The 14323-nt window shown below is 41.5% G+C and overlaps 1 protein-coding gene across 1 annotated transcript in view; it reads left to right on the forward strand.

Annotated features, from left to right (window-relative positions):
• The first annotated feature begins 2434 nt into the window (after window positions 1-2434).
• The window catches only part of LOC142160175 (transient receptor potential cation channel subfamily V member 6-like), a 38135-nt gene continuing 26246 nt past the window's right edge, over window positions 2435-14323 (forward strand). Inside the window, exons 1-3 of the mRNA XM_075215120.1 lie at window positions 2435-2751; window positions 9148-9245; window positions 13983-14105. Coding sequence (XP_075071221.1) covers window positions 2684-2751; window positions 9148-9245; window positions 13983-14105 — 289 coding nt within the window. The 5' untranslated portion in view covers window positions 2435-2683. The remainder of the gene's footprint in view (window positions 2752-9147; window positions 9246-13982; window positions 14106-14323) is intronic.

A 14323-nucleotide genomic window follows, 5' to 3' on the forward strand; every position in this document is an offset into this window, starting at 1 on the left:
CGGTTACCTCCCACACTCCAAAAACATACTAGTAGGTTAATTGGCTGCTATTAAATTGACCCTAGTCTGTATGTGTGTATGTTAGGGAATGTAGACTGTAAGCTCCAATGGGGCAGGGACTGATGTGAGTGAGTTCTCTGTATAGCGCTGCGGAATCAGTGGCGCTATATAAATAAAGGATGATGATGATGATCTCTGCTTCCTCCTTGGTGACAGCAGCTGCCGCCGCTCATGGGGAACAGCTGTCCAGGCTCAGTTTCCAACAGCCAGCCTGATATTAAAGAAAAACACCTGGCGCATAACAACTCCAGGCTGGCGGATGGACACATGTGTGCCCATGCAGCACGAGGACAGGAGTCTTCTCTGGAGACAGAGGGAGGGTCATTTAAAAAAAATGGTTAATGACAGCATGGTGGCTTAGTGGTTAGCACTTCTGTCTTACAGCACTGGGGTCATGAGTTCAATTCCCGACCATGGCCTTATCTGTGTGGAGTTTGTATGTTCTCCCCGTGTTTGCGTGGGTTTCCTCCGGGTGCTCCGGTTTCCTCCCACACTCAAAAAACATACTGGTAGGTTAATTGGCTGCTAACAAATTGACCCTAGTCTGTGTGTGTGTCTGTGTGTGTATGTTAGGGAATTTAGACTGTAAGCCCCAATGGGGCAGTGACTGATGTGAATGAGTTCTCTGTACAGCGCTGCGGAATTAGTGGCGCTATATAAATAAATGATGATGATGATGAGTTATGGTTGACAGCAGATGACTGTTTTAATATTTCTGCAGTGACTGGTTCATGTTTCGTGTCTCTATCTTCCAACTGTGATACACCACCAATAGCTTCAGAGATTTGCCAGTCGCCAAAAACTCCTTTATTATTGGCAGTTGATAATTCTGCTACCTTATAATAGCCACATGGATTTCGCCAGCAGCAGCTACAGTGGTTATTCCGCTACATATCAAGTGTTCCCACACCTCTCAGATTGTAAGCCCGTTTGGGCAGGTCCATCTTTACCTTCTGTTTCATAGCAATTTGTTGGTTCCACGATCCCCTCCTCCTTGTACAGCGCTACGTAATATGTCAGCGCTTTATAAATAAACGTTTATAGTACTACTGATGTGAATAAGTTCTCTGTACAGCGCTGCGGAATCAGTGGCGCTATATAAATAAATGGTGATGATGATGATGATATTACAACATTATGAAGAATAATTTTGATTTCGGAATGAAAATCCAGTATTTTTTTAACAATGTTGAATCAGCCAGACCAACAAATCCCGTTCAGTTGTCCGTGACGGTTGGAATTTTATCAGGAGACAGAATGTTTGTGTGTTTACCAGGAACTGAGGCTGTAAAGGGTTAACAGAGATGGCTTTTAATTGTTCCTTGCAGCACAGGTGATAATGAGTGGGGGGAAGCCCTTTGTGTAGTCCTCACTCATGTAGTCGGCTGTGTTAGACAGAGAATATTACTCCCAAGGTAACTCGCTCAGCAGGTTCTCAGTGTATTATCTTGGTAAAACGTGTTTGAGGAAAAGCAGGGTCTGACATAGAGGCAGAATGCAGGGAACGGAGGGCAAGTGAAGAGATTTTGTTCCAAAAGAGGGGTGCTAGGCCGAAATCTGAAGCAGGAGATGTCCCAGTAATTTAAAGAGATGCTGTATGATTTCAGGAAACTGATAAGGTGTGTAATCTTTATATGTCCTTATGTCCTTTGTTTACTGTAGTTTGATGTGTGTTTCAATGTATTTTGTGCAGTGTATGTGTGATTTGTGCAAATAAGGAGGTTCTGAGTCCCTGAAAATAATTAATTACAGGAACAGAGCTGCCTTTTTGCTTTGAAAACGACATCAGTGTTTGCCTGAATTGTTTGCACATATCTATATTCAATAATGGATTACATGTAAGGTAATTGATACATTTAGAGTATTTCAATACCATGATAGGACATAGTGGATAGTATATGTATGTCCACAATTTGTAATAATTTGACTTCAATTTTTGCATGTAAAGTAAATAGGACTCTGCATCCTTTAACCACGAGGTTGTAAGTGGTAATTTGTAATGAGATCTTTCTAAGGGGTATAGTTACTAAGCTGCAGGTTTGAAAAAGTGGGGATGTTGCCTATAGCAACCAATTGGATTCTAGCTTTCATTTATTTAGTACTTTCTACAAAATGACAGTTAGAATCTGTTTGGTTGCTATAGGCAACATCCCCACTTTTTCAAAACCCGCAGTTTAGTAAATCTAGCCTTTAGTTTCTACTGTGTGTGTATATACATCTGTAAAATAATGCAAGAATAGATTGCTGTTAGTGCAGGAAATGCAAAAATTGCAAAGCAGGTACACTCTGTACTTTGTACAAAATAATTAGTTCCAAAGCAACTCTAGTGACTGACAATTTAATCCAATAGGTGCCTCTGTAGGATCAACAACCGGTGACAGAGAGGATCTCCCTGCTGTCCGGACAGTGACCGATTCCTGAAATCGCCGGCATTGTACATTAGTAACAGAAGTCTGGATTCAGCCTAAATGATGGAGAGAGTTATATGACTTTTTTTTTCTTCTAAACTTTACTTTTTTTTTATTTATTGTTTAAACTGTGAACTCCTAGTGGAGAATTCCACTGTCTGCGCTCATATGGAATTAACCTGCAAAGGAAGATAAATCACAGTTTAGGAGTCAAAATGATCCTTTGGCGGAGAAAAAAACGTGAAGAAAGTGTTTGTGAAATCAACTTGCGGCAGCAGAAAAGGTGGGCACTTTATGTATATTCTTACACGTTATTCAGGCCTGGATTTCCCATTTAAAGGACAAGAAAAGGTGCTACTTAATATTACTACGTAAAAAAAAGTTGTGTATTCATAAGTGGAATGATGTACATGAAGTAAGTGGAGTGTTTATGCTTCCCTAAACCAGTCTATCATGCTGCTTCACTCCCGCAGCAGCTTATGTCAGGAGGGAGGTACTTTGATATCTAAGCAGGCAGAGTGTGAGTGACAGCTTTGCAATCATGCTGGGCAGAAATGCACAGTAACTCAAATACTTGTAGAATCCACTTGTTGACCTATAGGAGATCCCATCATGGCAGGGCCATAGGAACCAAGGGGGCAGAGGTGGCAGTTGCCCCTCCATGCTTTCTTTTAAGTGGGCAAACACTGTGTCCCCTCCCCCCCCCCCCCCCTTTAAGAACTTCTACACAGAAGCCTTCATGCTACTTTCTGAAGTCACGGTATCCGTTCTAAACTTAAGACTTTTTTAAATGATTGTCTTAGTATAACTACCAAATGTTCTTTAATATAGATTGTCTTAGTATATATTTAATACAGATTTATTGATTTTGGTTTTTTTTAAAAAAAAATCAAAGTGTTCATTTCTTAAACATTTAATAAATAACCTGTATTGATGATGAACAACTATTAACTCTCCTTTTACCCTGAATTTCATGTGGTGCGTCCAGTAACAAACATAAGATATAGCCATTTAAATTTATAGCACAGACCATAACCAATGAGGCAGTGACTATAGATTTAACAATACTCCCAATCAAATGAGATTAGGCTGCCAACGAAATCTGAATAAAAACTAGGTTAAGGACTATGAAAAATGTTAACTTTTAAGATGATCAATTGAATTTATCTATCAAATAGCTATCGTACTAATAGTTATTAATTATTTTTTAATGTAGAAACATTTATAGTAAAATAAACAATGAAACTGGGGTTGGTCAAGTCCCTAAACACTGGCAAAAATTAACGTAGGATTGGGAGTCTTTGTATATCTACGGTCACTGTTACAACTGTTGTAAAATAAAATATCAAACGTGAGACAAGTGGCTTCAAGCCCTATAGCAGTCCTCAGCCCCCCCAAGAAAATTTTTCATTCCTACGTCCTGCATCATGGCATTGCCATAAATAAATAAAGGGGGGGGGGATTAATAACTGTCTTTACTGGAATGGGGAAATAATACTTCTTGCCCTGATTCTCTGCTGTAGCTATGGTAACACCAAACGCAGTTTATTACCCTCATGATTCACGTCTCAAAATGTCAAATTTGGGGTTTAGATAAACAATTTTTTCAGGCCAGAATTCGGAGTTTGCACCAGCTGAGCAAGAGTACAACATGGTTCAGTCCACATTTAAAAGCCACTGAACCCGTTAGAATGCTGGGAAGATACAAAGGTCACTTTCTATTATAGGAGAATGGAAATGAGGTGCTGTGAGAGAAATGATACAACACCATTGTAAGTTGAGAATGCAGCATTCCTGCTCCGTGGTAGAGATGAGGGAATGTCTTGTAGTTTGGTCATACTTGCCAACATTTGTTTTCTGGCTTCTGGGAGATGCCGGCTGGGACGTGGGCGTACAGGGGGCGGGGCACCGAGATTGCGTCAGTTTGGCCCCGCCCCCTTGACGTGATGACACAAATCGCGTCATTTTACAGCGGGGGCGGGGCCAAACCGAATTTTGCCGATCAGGGAGATTGCCACACTCGTCCGGGAGACTCTCTCAAAATGCGGGAGTCTCCTGGACATTTCGGGAGAGTTGGCAAGTATGAGTTTGGTTTGTCAAATCATTTGTCATATTGGGCCAATTAATATGCAAATCTCTTATTCTAGTTTTATATGGTCCGAGAAAAATGATTTGTGGATTCCGAAAAATGTTTTCTTGCAACATGTTTTAACTTATGTTCTAATTCAGGGGTGTTGCTGTCAATTATAATCATTTTTAGGTCAGAGATGTCTGTGGAGCCCCACACATTTTTAAGTTAGAAATTCATAGGGGTATATTCAATTCCCTAACATAGCTTTGTGTGTATTCTTTCCATGATATAAACATAGACCTGATGGTGATAAAATGTGTTCCCTTGTACTTACCTGGTGTTTTGTTTTGTTTTGTTTTTGTTGTTTTTTATGGAGTCTACAGCATTTTGTTGGAATAAACGCATACAGTAATTGAATGTTATTGGTGACCCTTCTGCAATATCTCTGGTCATAAGATTCACTCTACCAGCCTACAGGAATTTGGTCTCTATTGTAGGCTGCTTTATAACCAAATACTTCACTGTCCTTCATCACTTATTACACCCCTGATTAGCATACATGAAGACACTATCAGCTTTTCATAGTGAAATGACTTCTAAAATAATGTTCGTGTGGTAACGTACTAAAATATAATATATTGGGCCATATTTCAGCGATTTTTCTCCCAGACTGGAGAATCGGGCAACCCCGTCCTGGAAGTAGTGTCTACTGCTGGAACATTGACGCTTTTCCATTGTTTCCTGTAGGTGCTGAGCCTGCAACGATAATAGGCCTTGCAAGCCTAGGTTGGTTTTCACCATAATTTGAGGACGACCCGTGTGGTGTCCCCCTGCTACAGTAAAAACCAAAACCAAGCTAGTCAACTGAAGATTGGTGCTTCTGTAGGGTGAAATAAAAAAACAATGTGCTCCCCACCTAAAGGCTTCACCATTTTTAAATTAATTCATGGAAACTGACTTGCCTCATCGATGCCTTTCTTGAAGCCTTCTTCATTACAATGGAATTATTATGCTAGAGCCATAGACAAGAAAATCTTGGCCCAAGAGTAAAATTTAACCTGGGACAAATTGTGGCATTCAGCTGTGGGGGGGGGGGGACAGAGCTTTATAACGCGATTCACAAGGCCCTTCTTCCCCTGGATTCGGCAGCAGGACCTCCCCTCCGTGATCTCCCGGAGGGAAGATAAAAATTGTTGGAGACTTAGTTTTTTTTACTTTTGTGTAGAATTATACATTTAATGTTATGGAACAACAAATATGTTATCCTAGCATTCATGTTGCAAATATGTTATAATGACAAGATGAAATTTAGCAGATTATTGAAAAAAAAAAAAAAAAGGTTCAAAACTAGTCCCAATTTACATTGATATTTTTCAATAGATTGTATTATGTTTGGTGCTCTCTATTGGGCTTAAAAATGTTAAGTTTAACACTAAAAACAATGATTAATTTTTAGGCACGATCTATTCCTGAGCACTCGCTACACTATATAATGACACTATAGATAGTCACTTTCTATCTATGGAAAATTGCTTTACATTCTGTATTTTAATTTAGTTTTACATTTCAATTCATACATAGATGTTTAAGCAAACAGAATATTTGGGAATACTTTGTTTTCTAAGCCGTTTTGAAACGGATCCATACAATAGACATTGTTTCAGAAACGTATATAATTCCCTTACGTTGTATTTATTAAGTAAGGAATTACAATGTATATTCATATATTAATGGACAGCATAGATGTGACCATTTCATAACTATTCCCTCAAATATTTGTCTCATTCCACGTCTGTCTGCAAAAGTTTGCATTTATTGTAGGCGGATTTGGTCTTTAGTGATTCTCGGTCGTCCTGCCAAGTTCGCCAGAAGTGAAGGTCAATGTCCCAGCTCTCTATACATTTTGCTGTATGTGAACTTACAAACTCACTGCAGAATTTCAAAGCAAAGGCAGAAGTCACAGATGTGTCTCGCTGGCCCTTATCATTGGGCAGCGTGGTGGCACAGTGGTTGACAGCGCTGGGGTCGTGGGTTTGATTCCAACCAGGGCAGATTGTGGAATTTGTAAGTTCTCCCCGTCTTTTCATGAGTTTCCTCCAGGCGCTCCGACTACCTCCACACACTCTAAAGACGTACTGCTGGTAGGTTAATTGGTTGCTGACAAAAAAAACAGAAACCTTTCACCTAATGTACAAACTAGGACTGTGACAATAAATCATTGTACTCTTTGTGCTTCATCAGCATTTTATTATATAACATATAATGTAAATCTTCTGTAACTAAACTATAGACCTTAGGTGTATTCAGCACTGTAATGTATGTGCACAGCTGTAAACTGTCTGGAATTTTCAGGAACAGTCCCAGGAAATAATTATTTATCCCTGAAATTGTCCCTATGTTTCCTTACTGATCAGCTACTCTGTACAGTTCCTTTTTATTCTGTATACCGAGAACTCTGTACTATGTATTCTTATTCTCTTGGTGTTTTTAAGTATCAATCAATAAACTTTTCAAAATGCAAACAAAAAATATGACACTCAAGTTGAGTATATGATGAGATATGATATGTTGGGGCCGGAATGTCGTAAGGTTCATATCGTCAGTGCTGCTCGTAACAAACTTGCATGCGTCTGCCAAGTGTGAATGTTGCTTGTGAATGTTGCTTTTAAATGTTGGCAAAGATTTGTGACAATTCACCTGCACACAAACTGTGCTTGTTGTTATTTTAAAAATCATTTTGTAAAACTAAACTTAATTGCAATTTTTAAGTTAGACCAGGAAGAACTGAGAAACTCTACGCAGTGTCTTTGTCACCCATGAAATAAAGGACTGCACCTTATGTAGTCTAGATCATGAATCCCAATCTGACAGAGGTCAAGCAAGAAGGGGAGAGGGGGACCTGGATAAGAAAAATGTTAATGTTTTAATATATTGATATTTGTGATCCAGGTGTTTCGTCCTGTGAACCTAGCGACAAGATCAATATCTATTTGTGTGCCGTCAAGACGACTGCATGTACCAGTCACTATCCGTCATCCTATGACCGCCTCTTCCATTGTACTCATCAGTGGCGGAACTGCCAGGTACCATGGAGAAATTGGGCCCTCTGCACAGGAAGTTAACGAGATGTGGGCCCTGGTGCCCTTCTTTCCTGCACTGGTGCCCACTGCATGCTAGTTCCGCCTCTGATAATGATGATTTATGATCTCATCGTTGCCTGTCATCAGGATTGGACATTTGCAGTGTGGCCAACATCAGGCAATATTGCAGCCTAGGTGGCCAACATCAAGCAATATGCACATTGACTCTTCACTTCTTAGGTTGGGTACACAGTAGAGAACTTCTCCCGATGTGATATCAGTAAAGATTTTACCAATGGTTGAAGTCCTGATCAGCGTGTCTATTCCTGTGTACACACCATACACATTTTACACAAATTACCCTCAGATCTGTGCTCTTCATCTGTCATGAGCATCGGCTGAAAAGATGGTGAATCTGCCCACTCCATAGAGATCTATGGAGACTGCCGGTCCTGAGTGCTTACACACTGCAGGATTGGAACGACATTGTTCCATCGTTGTACAAGCTTTTTAGTCCGTTTATAAAATAAAATGAAACGAAATGATGCGCTTTGGAACGATAATCGTTGGAGCGTACACAGTAATGTCCTATCGGGCCAAATGGTCGTTTATGGTGTGCTTGACCAGATAATCGGGGGGGGGGGGGGGACCAGAAGTGTGTACCCAGCCTTAGATTGAAAATGTACAATAATAGTTTTGAAAGATTCTCCCTGATTGAGAGACCTTTAAGTTGGCATTGGATGTTACCGTAATGGACGACATTATATGTTACTGTAATGGACAATATGTGGACATAGTGCCCTGTTTTATAATGCTTAATGGGTCTCCTTGGCAGGTTCTGTTGCTAAAAAAATATTAACTATTGTGGAGAAGACCAGACTTGTACCTTTTTGCATATAACTTTTTGTTGCAAGGATTTATGTTTGAGTTCTGTGTTTATCTCGGCTGTATGATACAGTGTGATTATAATATAAACTATTTTCATAGGTATTTTTATATTTAGCATTTTTATATTCAATTATGTTCCTATCAATGAGTGCTGCGCTGCTCACTGTTTTTGTTGATTTCTATATTGTGAAGGTTAGCGGGACCTCTATGGGCATCAGCGGTGTTTATTCTCTAACTATTTTCTTGAACTAATTTAATATCTATTTATTTGTTTAACTACAAATCTTTAGCACCTAGTGAAATTTATTGTATACTGGACAGTTACTGGCAGCGGTGGAACAGAGCATCACTGGGCCCCATAGCAAAACTTGGCTATGGGTCCACCTCTGCCTTTTTGTCAGCAGAACGGGGCCTCTTCTGATCATGTCGTTGATCTGCACATGCTCAGATGATGTCTGCACTATTCTTTTCTGAGAGCAGAATGGTGGCCTATGGAGGAGGGGGGCAACTTGGCATTGATGGGCCTCCTTCACCTGCGGGCCTGTAGTGGTCACATCCACCTATAGATCCTCCACTGGTGACTGCTATATAATCTATCTTGGATGAATGTGTACATAAATAATAATGGCCTTTCTTACAGAATTCAGGAACTGCCTCTTCTTTACTGGGCACAAAGGAATCGTGCAAGGGCACTAAGAAAACTGCTGGCATGCAAAACAACTGACCCGCTGCAAAGAGGTAAGAAACAGGAAATTTTATTCCTGGGGCTTTGTCAGAGTTTATACATATGGGTAGTTGTAGCTTCATGTTAGAATAACCTAGCTACTAATTCTCCAGAGTGGAAAATATGTCCCAATCCCCCAACTCACTAAAACTGTGTCTCTTCTCGACAAGCCCACAACCCAAGTTATGCTCAGTTTCACCACTGGTAATTGGTGCCAGTATTGGGATTGTTGAGATATATGCAGAAGTTTATTAGCCATTGAATCTATGACTGATTGACTATTGATAATGAGCCTGTTTCTTTAAGGGACATAATGGGAGTTTTTGTGTGTATTATACGAAAAATCACTCTGCGCATGCCCAGAACCGAACAATATGCCACAGAGCGTAGCCACGTTCAATTAATCTTCAAATGCAAAGTACACTTGCAACCACCTACGATTTCAAGCAGGGAATGAGGTGCTTGGCCGTAGCCGATGTACAGGAAGAGCATGCCAAACTCGAGCACATGCAGCAGTGTTTGATTTCATGGTCTGTGCATCTGTCTTTCAGCTGTATCTCTTGCTCCATCTACAGGGCTAGTCTAAGGGGTAGATTCAATGAGCTGCGATGTTCTTCAGAACATTGCAGCTGCACACTTTTACTGTTACTATAGTAGAAATATCCATTTATCCTCGCACCTTAATGGGGTGTGCAAAGTGTCTCCACTAACTGAACTGAAATGCAATGTGTCGCTTACTAATGATAGCCGTGTATGCATGTTATAACAGGTGTATGCAATCAGTAGGAACCATAAAAATGTATTTTATGTACATTGGAGGAAAACCACACAAACACGGAGAGAACATAGAAAATACACACAGATAGGCCAGGAGTTGAACTTGTGACCCCAGTGCTGTGAGGCAGAAGTGCTAACCCCTGAGCCACCGTGCTGTCCATTCTTTTGAGAATCCATATTCCACATTGGACGTTTCCTGCAGTGTCCTGTGTAGTAGAGCAGACCTACACCCACATTCATTAGTTCACGTATCTTCAGATCCACCGCTTGATGTTGAATTTAGGCATATGCAGACCCGATTTTATGTGCGCTCTGAAACAAATGAGCATTGCACTTAGTTTGAGTTCCTTAATGAATTGAGCCCAATATGCTTATTTGAACAAATCTAGAAAACTTGTCCTACTGAGCCTCATACATGAATGACAGTGTCTTTTAATAAGTGTTCCTTAATATTTAAGCTACGCACAAGATTTTATGACTGTCTTCAATACATGAAACATGTGGAGGTCAAATTGACTAGCGAAGTTCTCTTTACCCAACTCAGGAGATGTCTCGGGATGGAAGTTGTACCGGTCAACAAAGCACAGTTTCCTGGGCTGTAAACCAAATGGGGTTCTAGGCAGGATAGAATTGTTGGGGTTTCCAACAGTGTCACATTAATGAGTGTGTCTTCGTGATTATTGCACCAAGACATCGAGGGCTCTGTTTTGCACATAGCACTTTCCTATTGCTAATTACATTGTACAGACAATTGCCAGCCATATAGCAGAGCCCACAATGCTGACCCCATTACACAATGACCTTCATTACGCTAAGAGCACCACCTTTCTAGCCAAAATGCACAGTCACTCATGAACACTTCCATACTGTGAAGGAGGGCCCTGGAGCAATGTCCCAACAGTGTGATCTCTGGTACTTCAGCCTGGAACCTCCATGTGAGAGGTACGCAGGGGCGGATCTAGAGAATACTTCTACCCGGGGCGATGTAGGGGGAGGCGATTTAGGCCCCGCCCCCTTTTTGCCATCTGAGGATGCCGGCGGCTGCATACTATGTGCAGGTCCATTCAGCAGTGACCGGTAGGGACAGTGTGCTCTCAGGATGCTCTGTTTGTGTTTAAAACACAATCAGAGCGGCCGGGCAGCACACTGTCCCTGCCGGTCACTGCTGAACGGACCTGCACATAGTTTGCAGCCGCCGGCAGCAAGCCGGGGTGATCGCCCCGATCGACCCCCTCCCCCCCCCCCCCCCCCTCCCTGGATCCGCCACTGGAGGTACGGTGGTTTTTCTTATATCTATGGTCTGCGCATTAAATCACAGAGATGCTTAGAACTGAGAACGGCTACACCGAAAGAATTTCGGCCCAGATCCCAGCAATGCGTGGCTGATGTGTCCATAACCTATGCTTGTAACATGGTTGGCTTTTCAACTCTGGCATTCTACAGGTCCTTGGTTGGTTTTGTTTTTCCGACATTGTGACATTTTATACAGTGATTTCTTTTTTTTTTTTTTTTTTTGTGTTTTCTTTTTTTTTTAAGTGATCGTCATCCAAACTCCTAATAAAAGGAGAAAAGAGCATGAACGAATAGATACAACATTTTTATACTTATTTAATTATCTGTCACCTGTGGGGAGATCTGTGACAAATTTATTTTGTAGACCAGAAGGAGCAGGATGGGATTTGGGGGTTCGGGAAATGAGGAACAATGATAAGTAATTGGTGAATAATACATCAGAATATCAGGATAAATATACAAGCATTAATATACACAAAACACAATTGACATGTGGTAATAACCTCGACTAACAGCCTAGCTATGACTAAAATAGTATAGTATAATTGCATAATAAACCTCCCAATCACTCACACTCTAGTAATTAGCTGTAAATGATTTAACACTTCTAAGGACAAGGCCACATTCTCAGTGTACACACAGGAGCTCACTTCATCATTTAATCTGGTTGTGTCCGGGTGTAAAAGAAAATATTATTGCAGTCCCATATCTTATCCTTTTATGTGCGTGTAAAGGTAAATAAAACTGTAGTCACTTATCCGGTTATACCTGGGTCCTCACTGGCTTGTGACACAAGCCCAGTCTGTTCCTTAATGTGACAGTAACTGTTGAGGTTAGCAATGCTCACAATTGTTAGTGGTAGGGCGATGCCACAGACCTCCAGACTTCACATCTCTTGATGCCTTGTCCCATTGCTTGCACCGTTCCTGCTCACTCGACATTCGGAACAGGTAAAGCAACAGGGGAGCGGGGGTATATTTATTACAGAAAGTTATGCAGCCGTCAAACCCATTAGATGGTAAACTCTCATGACCAGGGCCCTCCTTCCATACATGTGTCTTGCCCGCTGTATGTTTTTTGCGACATTCTTTATATACTCTATTACGTCTTATGGCCAGTATTATGTCCTGAATGTCCATTACTTTACCTGTTTGTTACATGCTCTACTGCCCTACTGTTCAGTGCTTCAGACTTTTGTGACACCCTTTTAAATAAGCAATAATAAATAACTTAATTCTGATGGTAAAGGATAACCTGGTCAATCTCAGGTCGGCTGCTTTGTCCGTTCCTACCAACGATTTCTGCAGAACAGTCCTGTAATCTAGATGCTGAAAGGGGGTGTGGACTCACCCAAAATGGGCATATTTTGGGTTAAAGGGTGACTGGTATATTTGTCTATCAATCTTCTGAATACTATGTTCTTTTTCATTGTTTTGGCCTGTCATCAGCCACAGGGTAGATTTTATTGCCCTTTGGCAATAAAAATCCAGTGCTACTGTCCGTTGCGGTCATTTTAAAACCCCACATACTAGCATTTCTCCAGAGAGGGCTTAGCCAGATTGCTGATGGCGAATTGCTAGACCTGCTTGTTAGTTAACCAATAAGCTCACCAACTATCTCCCGCCCCTTAATTATCCTAAAGGGCAGGGACTGGGCCCTTAAGGAACAAGATCAGCCAGGGATTTCCTGGGTATCCTGGTGGGTCAGCGTGACACTGGTTTCATTTGCCAGTGGTATATAAGCAGTGCACCCTCCATGCATTTTTAGGGGTCACGGCGCTGGGCTGTGATATCGTAGCCCAGCTCCCAGCCCATCACTGGCATGGAAGAGAAGCAGCTCCACAGGTAAGAGGCTGGTGCTCAGTGTGGGGGCACCATTATGCTCAATTTATCAATCGATGGCCTGGAAGCTGGGGCGGCCATTTATTTGATACTGCCTACATGAGTCCACCTTCAGAAATATTTTCAGGCCCACTTTAAGTTCCCAATCTGGAAACCTTTTTGTCTTTGCATAAAAATGCTTATTCTACCGTGGTGGGCATAGCCAGACAGTCCATGTACCTGGAAGTTCTCTGCTAAACCGCTAGACCAGGGGCAAACGCAGGATTTGTAAGGGGGGGGGGGGGGGAGTTCCACATCACACCGCCATTGGGCGTGACCAGCATGCATGGGGGCGTAGCTATAATATTAGACAGTACTTGGCTGCTCTCCAGCTCTTCCTATCCCTATAATATAAATAGGCAAAGCTGCGTGTACTACTGTTAGGTGCACGCAGCTCTCCCTTTTCAAGCAGAGCTGTGTGAAGCAGGAGCAGGGTCCAGCCACCTCAATTATGCAGTGCCCCAGACTTGGAGGGGTTTCCAGGCACTTGGAAACCCCACTCGGTTTGCCTATGTAGACTATGGTGATATTTGCAACAAGTGCAATAAAAAATACATAGCAAATGTGTCTTCTGCATTTAAGCCCATAGTCCCCTAAATTAGCCTGATCTGTGTTTTGCCATCATCGGGTAGGCTGTCCATTATCTGAATGCAGAAGTATATACCGAAACACCCAATCCTATCTGATTGCAGTTTATCAGGAATATCAAGTTCTCAGTATTTATAAAACCGGCTCCTATGTGTCTTTATCACTCCATAACTCATACTGCCGGATGTCTCACCATGATAAACCTCTTACCAGGAGCTGTGGGTGAGACCGCACTACATCTGGCTGTATTGCACGATAATTTGGAGTCCGTTAAAGCCCTACTGGAAGATGCTCCTCAGCTCATTAATCTGCCCATGACGTCTGATCTCTACAAAGGTAGGTAATTAGCTAGTGTTATATTAATGACTTCTGTAAAGAAAAACACTGTCATTATTTTCTGTGTGGGCAAACTAGGCATGGGCCTGGAGTGTCACAATTTCTGGGGCAGTCTATAAATAGTTTTAAATTGATTTTATATATATTTAAGCATAAAATGAATGACTTGTTGGATATAGGAACATGTGGGAGTACACGTTAAGGTATATTACCTTGCG

This window comes from Mixophyes fleayi, chromosome 6 (assembly GCF_038048845.1).
Source record: "Mixophyes fleayi isolate aMixFle1 chromosome 6, aMixFle1.hap1, whole genome shotgun sequence".
Lineage (NCBI taxonomy): Eukaryota > Metazoa > Chordata > Amphibia > Anura > Limnodynastidae > Mixophyes > Mixophyes fleayi.